The 13,079-nt window shown below is 42.1% G+C and overlaps 1 protein-coding gene across 1 annotated transcript in view; it reads right to left on the reverse strand.

Annotated features, from left to right (window-relative positions):
• Nucleotides 1–12,921, reverse strand: part of apaf1 (apoptotic peptidase activating factor 1) — a 34,552-nt gene extending 21,631 nt beyond the window's left edge. The window contains exons 1-21 of the mRNA XM_030777194.1: nucleotides 12,879–12,921; nucleotides 12,113–12,307; nucleotides 11,081–11,270; nucleotides 10,594–10,791; nucleotides 10,084–10,273; nucleotides 9,536–9,648; nucleotides 9,126–9,257; nucleotides 8,257–8,495; nucleotides 7,624–7,791; nucleotides 7,326–7,457; nucleotides 7,097–7,210; nucleotides 6,725–6,909; nucleotides 6,084–6,210; nucleotides 5,863–5,988; nucleotides 5,456–5,596; nucleotides 5,243–5,368; nucleotides 5,002–5,154; nucleotides 4,024–4,152; nucleotides 3,597–3,722; nucleotides 3,190–3,309; nucleotides 2,766–2,891 (exon numbers count right to left, since the gene is read on the reverse strand). Of these exons, the coding sequence (XP_030633054.1) occupies nucleotides 2,766–2,891; nucleotides 3,190–3,309; nucleotides 3,597–3,722; nucleotides 4,024–4,152; nucleotides 5,002–5,154; nucleotides 5,243–5,368; nucleotides 5,456–5,596; nucleotides 5,863–5,988; nucleotides 6,084–6,210; nucleotides 6,725–6,909; nucleotides 7,097–7,210; nucleotides 7,326–7,457; nucleotides 7,624–7,791; nucleotides 8,257–8,495; nucleotides 9,126–9,257; nucleotides 9,536–9,648; nucleotides 10,084–10,273; nucleotides 10,594–10,791; nucleotides 11,081–11,270; nucleotides 12,113–12,250 (2,973 nt within the window). The 5' untranslated portion in view covers nucleotides 12,251–12,307; nucleotides 12,879–12,921. The remainder of the gene's footprint in view (nucleotides 1–2,765; nucleotides 2,892–3,189; nucleotides 3,310–3,596; nucleotides 3,723–4,023; nucleotides 4,153–5,001; nucleotides 5,155–5,242; nucleotides 5,369–5,455; nucleotides 5,597–5,862; nucleotides 5,989–6,083; nucleotides 6,211–6,724; nucleotides 6,910–7,096; nucleotides 7,211–7,325; nucleotides 7,458–7,623; nucleotides 7,792–8,256; nucleotides 8,496–9,125; nucleotides 9,258–9,535; nucleotides 9,649–10,083; nucleotides 10,274–10,593; nucleotides 10,792–11,080; nucleotides 11,271–12,112; nucleotides 12,308–12,878) is intronic.
• Nucleotides 12,922–13,079: the final 158 nt, after the last annotated feature.

A 13,079-nucleotide genomic window follows, 5' to 3' on the forward strand; every position in this document is an offset into this window, starting at 1 on the left:
ACAGATCACACAACCTGTTCTAACAATTCATGCAAATGAGGTTATCTATAGTCAGTTACTGATCCTCATGATGTCCTTGACTCTACATTAAACTGAACACTAAATGACTGACATGCAAACAAATGCAGACAGTATACTGATCTATGGCAAACAGAAAGAGCCCACTCACACGCGATGTGAAACACAGAACAGCCTGAACATAGCCTAAAGCTGGTAAGAGCCACTACACATGTAGGAGCAACTCTGTAGGGGGCTGGCAACTCAACTTGTAGATCCTCAGCTTCAGAGAATCACATTTTTCAGAATAAATAAATAAATAAATAAATAAATAGAGCAGCGCTGACAGTTTTCAGTAACTGAGTTCTTCAGTAATAGTAACAATTCAGTAAGATTCCTCGTAGAGACACTTCCTCTGTTCTAGTTTTAATCTAACACAATTGATTCCTTTACTCAGAGGCTCCTTAGGACACTGATGAACTGAAACACAGATATGTTTCTGCTGGAGCAGAAGACTTCACACTGTGTAGCCCCTCCTCGACAGGCTTGTCATATAACATAGCCTTCCTCTGGGTAACGAGCAGCAGAGCTCTTGGATGGCTGTAAGAACCCAGTCTTAGAGGCCTGTCTTGAGAGAAGCAGGCAAGGTTTGATCCTTCACGTCGGATTACAATGAAGACCTGGCTAACATGCCCTGATATTGGAAAACTGCTCCACATCAAAACATAACCCTGAGGCTTATAAAGGTACACTTCATGCTTCAACAGAAAACAGGTGTTTTTCTGCCTGCCACTGGTTTCAGAGTCTTTGAATATTGTTTTCTTGGGTTTCATAGCTCTGGAAGAATGTAGGTGACATGGCTTGTGGATTGGGATTGGCTGCAGACAGGTTTTGATGTTAAAAAACAATAAAAGTTTGGAATTGCTGGGGTTGATATTGATTTGAGTAGCTTTTGTTTTAAACAGGGGTTTCATTGTTGAGTCAATAGCGCGTGGTCAAAACCTCAACTCTGTCCTAACGGCACAGGCCTGTTTCTGTGATGCATATACACAGTCCATAAACACACGCAGGCAGCCTACTTTACCTGCACATGGCCTGTTTTTGGTCCTACTGGCTGCACTAAGCCTTGCTGTGGGACGTGTCGCTGTGCAGCGTTCTTGTCGAAAGTCCACAGAGCTTGCCTAACACTAATCTTTCTTACCAGCTGTGGTACACACACACACACACACACACACACACACACACTTAAAAACACACAGACATGCACACACAAGTCACTAGCCTCTTTCCTCCTCACTCTTATCTTTGACAGACAATTGGTGAACCACGCATGAAAACATTCAACTGTTAACATCCAAAGTTCAAAACGTACATAGTAGCCCATTTTTACTGCATTTTCACTCTGGCAAAGTGGTTCAAATGTCCCTTCCTCGCTCGTTTATATGTGTCAGCGCTTGCATCACATCTAAATGATTGCACCGAACACTGAAGCAAGCTCATTCGATGATCCTTTACCATGGTTACAGAGTGATGCCCTCTGCTGTAAGTAAGATGAACTGCTCTTAGAGATGCAAAAGTGTAAAATCATTCTACTTGATACAAAAAAAAAAGGCAAAAATCTTGAGACTAAGAATGAAAAAGCAAAGTGCAGTACTCCTGTAAAATGCAAAGGAATTGCAAGACTGCATAGCAAGCTCACACTTTGGAGTGATGCACTTTGGTGTCGTGTTGGGGCTAAAGCTTTTCTGAGAGACGTTTGGGAGCACCCTCTGAAGAGTTGAATGGTGTACTTTTACAGACACATTGTGTAATATGATTTGAACATGTAACATGATTTCCATATATATACTTTTAATGTCTTGCCTCATGTTTTGTAACTTGTGTGTGTGTATATATATATATATATATATATACATACATACACACACACACACACACACACACACACATATATATATATATATATATATATATATATATATACACACACCGTTCTTAACTATCTGCAGAACATCATTGCATTCCACACTGTATCCCTTTCTTTCCCTGGCCCCTCTTTGTCTCCCTCCATTCCTCAGAGTCAGGAAAGGTGCTGCCATGTGCTATTTCATGTATACGTTAACTGTAAGGCACCGGCGTGGAGACATCATTTCTCTGCATGAAAGCTGCTGTTAGCCTTGGCTAAAGGGGCTTTAATTAATTTAGGAAGCAAGCGAGGAGAGACCGTACAGCTCCCCAACACAGCCAAGGACACGCTCACACCATCTGTCCGCAGACACTCCTGAGCCACTGCTAATCTAAACACAAACTCACATGCATTCCTTTTCTTTCACTACGGAAAAAAGAAAGAGAAAATGAGCCAGGCACAGAGAGAGACGGCTGCAACTGACGCCCCCGGTAAGATCCTCCAGGGTGAGGTTGACAGGTGTGTTACTCCCCACCACAGCAAGTCATAAAGAACAACCTCAAACAAGCCGAGAGGTATTTTACCCCACACTGCTTTGTATGCTCACTCTATCCCATCTCCAGTCAAACGCAGACCAAAGCTGCTCAGAGGCTTTTCATTTCACTGGTACTCACGTTTTCCAGACCTCCCAGTGAAAACACTGCTCCACACTTTTGAGGAGTGGCAGAGCAGACACAGGATGTGAAAGAGTAAATAACAAACGGGAATTAGAAATGAGGGGATTAGAAAGATAGGGGTGGTCACTGAAGATGGTGGCTGAAGATGTGACAGTTCAGTTGTCTGAGGTGAGTTTAAGTCTTACCTGCACCAGTCCATCCTCTCTACCCAGTGCCACGGTCAGAGGCTGTCTGCAGATGCAGGTACATCGAATCCTTGATTCTAGCTCCTCAGACTCAAACATCACTGATCCTGTCGTCCCACTCCGCACCTTCTCACCCATGCAAGCAAAGAAAACCAAAACTACCAATTAGTCATCAGTAAATAATCATTAAACCTGGTTCAGTGATGAAGCATTAAAAAATGACTTAACTCTTACCCTCAGTCATTTCGGTATACTTTACGTACTTGACAATGTGTTTTTGTTTTTTCAAAAAAGCCACACACGCACAGACAAACATACGTGTCTGTAAGCCAGTTGTTCCCAATGCCCTCCCTCTCTTTTAAGGTGGTATTACATATACACGTACACATACAAGATGCGTGAATTTACTCCGGTCATGTATTACCTGCAATCGATTTCTGTTGTCGGCAGCAACTACAATTATGTCGCCATTATCGAAAAGCACGTCGGAGTCTCTCTTCAGTGACACGGCAGAGGACGTGTGGACCTTCTGGGTCTCCCACAGCTACAGGTGACATCACAAGTGTTAGTGTAGGAGGGTAAGGTCTTATCCACAAAACGCAGCACTCAAAAAAAGATATGCTACAGCTACACGGTACTTGGATTCCTCTACGTCAAGTCTGACGCCACGGAAACACTGAGACATGGTTATTATATAAATCACACACAAAATGAAACAACAGGTTAAACATTAAGCATTAAAACACTGTATATCCTATAGACATCATGGGGTAAAAATTGGCAAGAACAGTGGAGAAAAAGGAAAAGATGTGAAAAGATCTGAGCGCTTACTCGGATAGTCTGATCGTCAGAAGAAGAGAGGAGAAGTGACCCATCTGGAGAAAACTGAACACAGTGAACCCAGCTCAGGTGACCACCGCAGTCTGCAACCTTCTTATTGGCCTCAAAGTCCCAGAGCTGAGAGGACAGACACTTAGAGTTAGCGTATCTGACAGTCTCACGAGTGGATAATCTGAGTGTAGAGATGCTAAAGGTTCTGAAAGAAACTCCTTATGGCTCACAGCACGAATACTAAAATAGAGCTGAAAAATCTGCGTAGCTTAACAGTTTCACAGAATAAGGTGAACAATATTGCTCAAATTTGAAGATGTAGGTTACCGTTGTACGCTATCTTTAAGATTTTAAAGCGAGAGACAAAGTAAAACCCTAGGTTTAAATTCTAGGTCAGCAGTATATGTTGACTACTTTTTTGGCCTACCTCCACAGCATAGTGTGAGAGAGCGATGGCCACCAGCTGGCTGCGGGGACAGGCGTGGCAGTACTGCACTGTGCTAAGACGACTCGTCCTGATCTCCAACAGCATGTCCCCTGTTTCCACCTCAAACACCTACACACCACAAACACAAGAGCACTTTAACAAAGCAAAGAACATGTCCAGGGCTTTTTCACATGAAAATTAAAATATCACCAAGGAAGTTACAGCAAAAGTCTGCCCCGGGAAGGCAGCGGACAAAGCGAGGGAAAGACTACAGTGTGTACAGGAAATACAAATTGTATCTTTATACAAACACTGGTAGTGGGGATTGAGTAATCCAAGACTATAAATTGTATTTTACTCTGAGCATCTACACATTCACACCAGTTAAGACAAAAAAAAAAACAAAAAACAAAAAAACCAACCTAAGATATATCATGAAAGATACATTGTTCATGGCAAATATAGAGCAGGTGTAAAGTGGAAAATGCATATTGGCATGTCCATAAATTACTTTAAAAAGGCCTAATTCAACAAAAATGAGGGGGTGTGATAACTTCTCTGAACTAACAATGTGCACAAGTTATCATCAGACATAATGGACATAATGAAATGAGTAAATAACACGCAGGGTCAGTAGCCCTCGGACAGAGAATGCATAATCTACACAACCAATCAGGAATGACAGCAGGAGGGCTAACCTTATCACCTGACCTGCAGTTCCACTCACACACTGCAAACTAAGCCAGCCTCACAAAAAGCTGCACCTGCTTGCCTAATGTTGGAAACCTAATCTTAGGCCCTACACTTGATTGCCGATGCATGTATTATGCACCTGGTCAACCATAACCCGAATTATGACTTTGGTACTACTATGTGAATCAGTAATCCACCATTTTAAATCAAACTGTTATTCCTCACACACAAATATAGGCAAATTGTTTCACAGCAGTGGCGGCACACAGAAGAAGGCACACTCACAAAGATGGCGTTCTTGGCAGCACATATGATGCGTGAGCCGTCAGCAGACCAAGTGCTGCACTTCACAATCACATCTGCATCTTCGTCTTGCTCCGGAAACAGACTGTGAATATCAATCGATTTCCACTCGTTCCCTGATGACACATTAAACAACTGAAAAACAGAAAAAACGAGGTTGTTATTCAGGTGCCTAAAAAGGCCTAATAAATTAAACGTGTACACACACACTCCATAAACCCACCTTCACGGTGCCATCACTGGATGAAGTAGAGAGGTACGCGTCATCGGGTGAGAAGCAACAGTGATTGACAGGTTCAGTGTGTCCAAACAGGGTGTTCTGAGAGCTGGGCTTATTGAGGTTCCACAGCTGCAGAGAACAGGGGGTGGAGGGGACGGCTTGAGCAAAGTGAATGAGGACATAAACCCATCAGAGTTATAGATGTTATGCACTCACTTTTGCGTTTAGGAACTTGTCACTGGAGCAGGTAGCCAATAAGAGGCGCTGGCGGGTGTTGGTAAACCGACAATGATTAATCTGCTCTTCATGTTCTTCTGCAAAAACTCTTATTAACTGGCACCGCTCCACATTCCACACCTACACAACAAGCCAAGAGACAATACATTACAGCAATACAACAGCTCTATTAGCAGACAGACACACCAACTGACTCTTTGACTAAGTTACCAACAAACAGACTGAATAACTGTCTGTGACTGACTGTATGACAGACTGAATTTCTGTCTGCCTGATACCCTGTAACTGTCTGACTTTATGAATGAGTGACTGTTCATCATCTGTGCCGCTGAAAGACGGACCAACAAACTGATCGACGTGACTCATGAGATATGTGTCGGACTGACCTTGACCTTCCTGTCACTGGAGCAGGTGGCAAGGAGTTTGTCGTCAGGGGAGAAAGCACAGCACAGAACCTCATCATCATGGGCCTGTATCTCCAGCAGCTTCTCCCCAGTAGTGCTCTTGAAAACCTACGAGTTACGGAGTAACAAACACACTTCAACACACCATTTCCACAGTATTGCAGTAAACAAACAGTGAAAAACAGAGAAATTCCGCCGTGTACCCGCACTGTTTTGCTGGCCCCACAGGAGGCAATCTTGCTTCCATCACTGGAGAAGCAGGCGTGATAGATGGAGCCCTGGTGGGGCTGCACCACCAGAGCAGACAAATTTTCCAGACTACTTTTGTTCCTGTAAGAAAACACCATGAGGAAATATCATGGAAAGTGACCAGTGATCTGGCAATGTTAAGATGTAAAGTCCTGCTTTTCAAGTTATTCAGAGTCTTATACGCTACCATCAGGTTGCCAAGCAATAAACCATTTTCATTCTCTCACATACGTGGCCATTCTCACTAGGGTTTGTACAATGTGACGGCATTGGAAGAAATTTAAGCTTTAGAAGTTTTAGAAGGATCTGGAGTAAATCAAAGCTTGCGGGATAAGATTTGCTCTTAAAAACTGTATCTCTAACAATGATCTCTGAGAACAATTCAAAAGTTGTCATGGAAAGATCTTTGCAGAGATGATCATAAGAGAACTGATGTAGTCAAAATGAGGGGGCTGAATTTTGACTTTTTATACTCTAATCAACGGATCCAAAGACAGACTGGGTCCAGGATATTTAAGTAAAGGATGTAAATTTAAAAAATGGTCTCCTATCAGCTGATGTGGTTAGAGTTTGTGTATGGGAGTGGTGAACATACACCCAGTCCAGGTAGAGAGCCCCTCTGCTGGCCAGCTCCAGTGCCTGCAGCTTGGCTTGACGGTAGACTTCAGAGCTACTGGGCTGGGACAGAGCCAACTGCACCACGTCAGGGAACGGCCTCTGTTCTAAGTGATGTCCATTTAGAGCCAGGAACTCCTGAAACTGGGCCCTTACATCACTGCCCTGCAGAGAGAGACACAGTGACAGAGAGGCAGAGAGAGAGAGAGAGACAGAGAAACAGAGAGAGAGAGAAGTATGAGAGAAATGAAATAATGAGAGGGCCTTTGTGATACTAAAGCAGAGGTAAAACAATGATGTATTTTAAGGAGAACACCTAGTGTGACAAAACCAAGCTGGAAAAGCTACTAACCTCTTGGTCAAGAATTGTGCCGTACTCCATATAGTCATTTATTAGGTGAGCAGAGCCCATTCTCTTGGCCTTTGTTCTAACCCAATCCAGAGAAAACATGAGCGAACAAAGCTCCTGAGGGAAAGAAGAAGATGGGAAGACAGGTAAGACTATACTAGAAGGGAAGGTGGTATACTGGTAGCCATATGAGGTATGCATGGGAGCTATGAATGGCTATAAGATGTGTTACCTTTGAGAGGCTTGCTTTGGCCATATGATACGTCAGAAACTGGAACCAGTAAAGACTTTCCTTATCGCCAGAAGTGGGAGGGCCCTTCTTGTAATATTTCTGGTACTGACAGACCACCTTGGTGTGCAGGTCCTGCATGATACAATAGTAAACATATATACACACAGACAAACATGTAAATAAAACACACACACACACACAAAATCAGTACATAATGGATGATTTAAAAAAAGGAAGGAGAGAACCGTGACTGTGACCTCTCTCTGAAAAAGAGCGTCTGACTGAGCATAACACCCACCGTGAGTCGCGTCCTGTTCTGTTCAGTGAGGAAGTCCAGCTGTAGGTCATGGAGGTAGTAGAGGTAAGGCCGCTTGTTGCAGTCTCTGAAGAGCAATGATTTATTGACAAATTCCTGAAGCACATCCTCCACCTCTTCATCTTCCAAATCCCACACCACAGCCAGCATCTAGATGAGAGACACAAACCGCATTATATATAAAACTTCATTTCAAATTAGACATGAACCCAAGTATTGTATAAGTGGTTCAAATAAAACCTGAAACTTTTTAGTGCTATTTGTTACACAAAATGTTTCGCTGGGTATCTTGACGTAACTGGTACCCCTCCTCTCAAGTGTAGCAATATTTTATTATTGATGTTCATTGGTTGCATAGATGATATAAAAAAACAGGGTCATACAGAGAATATAGCACCAAGTTACATAAGAGATCAGTGATAAGATTTTTAAATACGTAAAGGGCAAAACCAAATGAGACCAAAAGTACAATAAAAGAGGAGGCAACTGTACTTAAACGTAAATGACCAAAGCCCTACTGCTGTAACACAGCAGCTCAGAAAGAAATCAACTGAAAAACATCAGTCCTTACAGGAGGTTTGAGACAGAAAAGGGCTCAAAAGACCAACAATTCACCTTGGCTGGTATTTTGACATCCTTCTGTAGCACACTCAGGTCTTGGTAGAGCTCTCTATGATCATCAGGCAGCACCTGCAGGCTGGCATCCATGGCCTGGTCTAGGGCCTCGTAGTCGTATGAGGAGGACTTACGGATACGTCTGAACTGCTTCTTCTGAAGCTGCCGCAAGTAGTAGTCCCAGCGGTCAGGGAACTCCCGCAGCAGGGCTCCAACCAGAGAGACCACCAGCGGAGAGCCTGAGAAGCCAAGGGAGGGGCAGGTAATTAAGTACATACATTCAGAAATTAGGTGTTCATGTTAACAGAGGCACTGAAGGGAGAATCAAAGTAGAAATTGAGAACTTCACGAATTCAGAAATAAAAACATTGAGAAAATAAATGTATCTTTATACTCCTACAAACTTCTGTACTAATAACAGCAAACCTGTCGTTTTCACCACAAGTATAGGTTTGAAAATCATTCAATATTTGCCCTGTGAGAAATGTGAAATGTACAAAAAAACACACCTTTTTAAGTTACAGTCATTTTATATAATCAGCCCTAATTTCATAAAAATACGTTTTAATGTAAGTGTTTATTGGAACAATGCAGTGTATATTTAGGACAGGCAAGAGAGTGAATGAAGGGTACCCACCATTGTCATAACACCTTCTTATCTGCTTGCAATTATTTTATTTTTTTTTTGGATGAAAAACTCATATGAAGTGAGGAGCCATTTTTAAAACTGTGTATTCTAAGAGGCATTGTGATTTTAATGACAAGTCCATACCGATATGAAATGAAGTAAACTATTTCAAACATAACCACTGCACATTGTGTAACCCAGCAATGGACTATGGATAAATTCTAAATGAATGGAGTTTTACCTTTGCACTCATTAATGATGCTGCGAGCCTGTTCTGGAAGTCTCTCAGGCTTAACATTCACATATAGGGCCAAAACCTCCAGAGCTTTGTCCTCACCCAGACCGCTTTCAACAGCCACTTCAAACTTTTGACCTACACAGACATACCCCCCCCCCCCCAAACACACACACACACACACACACACACACACACACATACACACACAAACAAAAGATATGCTTTTCAAAATTTCAGAGATATGCCACAAAGTCTTTGTAATGTCTTTTGTATTGCATTTGTATATACTTTTTGTATGGTTTGTATATGTCCTCATATAGACAAGCAGAAAAACATGAACTCTGTGAACTCTATGAAGGCTCTATCATGAGGCGGTAAATTCAAACAGTAGTGACAGAGAGGGGTTCTTGTACCGCTCACAGAGTCCGTTAGGCTCCTGTTCCTGGTGGTCAGGAGGATCCGACATTGAATGTCAAAAGCCCTCAAAATTGAGCTGTCCCAGACGTCGTCCAGAATCAGGAGGGAGCTGCGATTAAAAATACAGAGAAAGAAAGCAGAAAAACATGACTTTAAGGTTTCCATTTCTAAACCATGAAATGAAAATGCTCATTGTGCCAGTGCTGTTTTGAAATTGGTAAAAGGATACATTCAGTCAAACACCAAATACGCAGAGCATACTAACAAAATATGAGCAAATCTAACAATTTGCAACAGCATATAATTATGGAAAAAAAAATACCTGATTACAAATAGGTACAATGACAAAGAGAAAGAGAAATAAAAGGTAAAACAGAAGGAAAAGGAGAAAGAGAAATTAATGATTAAAGAGAAAGAGAAAGAGAAAGAGAAAGAGAAAGAGAAAGAGAAAGAGAAAGAGAATAAGGAGGAGGATGTGAAGAACGGATATTATGCCGTCACATTTCTCTGTGTGAATAAGTAAAAGAAATTCTGTGTGACTCACCGCGGGTACCGGCGCAGTATGAGAAAGCGCAGGCGCTCCTTTGCCTCCTCAATGGAGTTAGGTGGTCTCTGAGAGGACTCTGAGGTCTGACTCTGCTCCAGACGAAAACACAGAGACTGCATCCTCACTAGCAAGTCTGCCTTCTCCAGCTGACCAACTGAGAACCAGTGTACTCCATCTGGGAAACACTCTGAGAGAACGGGAAGAAATATGAAAATCACTAGCTACCACTATTACTGTTGTTATTAAACTTATAACTCTTGTCTTTGTAGTTCGGACTACTTTTAAAAGTACTGTTACAGATAGAAAGGTGGAAACAAAAAAACTTTGTTTGTCATAAGATGCTGAGAAGGATGCATGTGGATTTGCACACAGACTGATACACAAACAGCTTTCTACATTTCTAAATTCTACATCAAAGACCAGTCAAGACCATTAGAAACACACAGTTCAAAGGAAAAAAAGAAAGACAGAACATCTTTTTTTCCACGTTTGCCTGAAAAGATTCACCTTTAATGATATTCTCATTTCTCACAGCTTCAGCAGCCAAAACAGATTTGCCTGATCCAGCCATGCCAAACACAGTCACCCAGCCCGGAGACTTCTGCAGCCGATACAGCTTCTCTCTGACGCTGTTCAGGAGGGTTAACCGACTCACAAACACCACAGGTCTCTGGGGCACACCACCTTCACTCAGAATCTGAGATACTACCACAGAAACACAGAGAGACCAAAGTACAGCCTCATTTTTAAAGGTACTTCATAAAGCTGTATATTTACATATTAAGTGGCAGATTTCTTTAAACGTACAAAAAACTTGGTATGTCACACTCTTAACAATGACTTTCCCAAAGGACTTTTGTCTTTACGAATTTTAGCTTCACTGATGTCCCGTTCTCCCCTCACATGAACTGTTACTTCATGTGATATATGGCAGCCGTGTTATGTTCCAAATGCTACATCATAACTGTCAGACGCCTTGTGAATTCCTACTTACCAAAAGAAGAAACCCCATCTGAGAAACTTTTCTCTCCCTCGGGAGAGAGGACAGGCAGGTCTCCATGGAGCAAGTTGGCCAGGTCTCCATAGCTCTCCCGAACAAGAGCATTGTAGAAGGAGATGTAGGCCCTGTTGTCCTTCCGCAGGAGCAGTTCCAACAAGGCTGCTGCTTGGTCCTTTCTAGTGGGCTAAAGAAAGAGTTGGTGAAAGCTATACAAGGAGCCAAGCAGCAGGGTATTATCATTTGTTCATAGCATGAACTTCGACACGATGGTGTTCAATAAAGCATCCATGCAGTAATTTCAATGTATCCATGGCTTCATCATCTCTGTCCTAAGAACAGAGTGCAAAGTACTTTGAACAACATGAATATTACATAACACACTGTTTACTGTACAACACATTACCTCATGTTCCTTTTGTGTCCCCCACCACTGCATATTGCATCAAGTATACTTAGTTTTATATACTGTATGGCTAAGGATCAGCTCCTTACAAGAGTTGCTGAAGCATTTCACTTGTGTAAACTTGAACTGAATTCAACTGAACTCACAACAGTGCATATTTTAGCTTAAGTATACTTGATTCAGCTAACCAGTGGCTTGGCTGCATCAGTTAATGAGTTGAAAGAAGTTGAATGAGTGAATAGAGTTTAATGAGTATGGTAATGCTGGGGCAGATTCAAAAGATTAACGCAGACAATGATTTAAATAAAAGTAGTGGTATCACACACATTATGACTTTATAGCTCATCCAGATTTCAGCACTGTTCATAATCATAGGCTTGGATCCCCCAGAGAACTGATATATCAAGGCTAAATCAGCTCCCTAAGATTTTAGAGCTGTCCCCTCTAAAATTCTTATATGCAGTGGACCAGGGCAAGACCCAGAAAGCTTTTCCAAGTGTAAGGCAGTGACTGACCCACAGGCCTTGCTGCAGAAATAAGCTGCATTACCACAGTGGGCTATGCCATATTCTACAGAGGCGCCCCCATGGAGCACCTTCTTCAGCTGCTACCTTATAACTCACCTTGCTAAGGATCCGATCTTCCTCATCCACTGTAATGACCCCGTCACTGATCATGTGATCCATTAGGTAGGAGGCCTTGATGTCTTGTTCCAGAGTGGGCCTGGAGCGCAACAGACAGCTCCTCGCCGTCTCTTCCATCGCAACACATGTAGCGCTCCCCTTCAACCAGACGAGACTGACAGCTGATGGTACCTACTGACAATATTTAGTGGTGAGAGAGAGGGAACGGTCCGCTTAACTGATAATCATAGTTATGTACAATCACTATATAACAGCACTCTTTTTTCCAAAACAACGTGCACAGCGCATTTGTATAGATAAAAGGCAATTCCAAAAGTTCTGACGAGATTTCAGCAACTTTTCCGGAGTTTCTTGTGAATCTCTGATATTGTCGACGGCAGAGTAAACACTACCCGGGAAAGCAGTATGAACTGATTCGTGTTTCTGAGAATGTTAGAAATCCTCAGCACACAGTAAGCGTTTAATCAATAGACCAACTAAAACTTTCGGAGATAAGCCTAGCTAAAATAGCTAATGAGAGATAGACACGCTCATCGAGTTACAAATTTGATATGTATTTATTCAACTTGATGGTACACAAGTCGGTGCAATTTCGGCTGTTTATAACAATTACCATGGAGAGAGTGCCCAGGTAATTGGTATAACAGTATAGTCATTAACGAATAGTCAGTGACACAATGTACGAAATAACTGCCAGCAAGTTGCAGCGGAACATGAGATAGGGAAAACACAATAAATTACTTACTTATGTTCAGTGTCTTGGTCAATACAAAAATCTTCGTGTTCTTTCAGTTTTATGAAATTATTCTTGTCAACCACATAAAAATCCCCACCTAGTTTTTTAAATGAGTACTTCCTTACTGTCAACAAAAACAGCCTCACCGGTGCGAACTAACCAATAGCAATTCTCATTTTAACCATGTGATATGCTGAGGTAATACACTGA

Source organism: Chanos chanos, chromosome 1 (assembly GCF_902362185.1).
Source record: "Chanos chanos chromosome 1, fChaCha1.1, whole genome shotgun sequence".
Classification (NCBI taxonomy): Eukaryota; Metazoa; Chordata; class Actinopteri; order Gonorynchiformes; family Chanidae; genus Chanos; species Chanos chanos.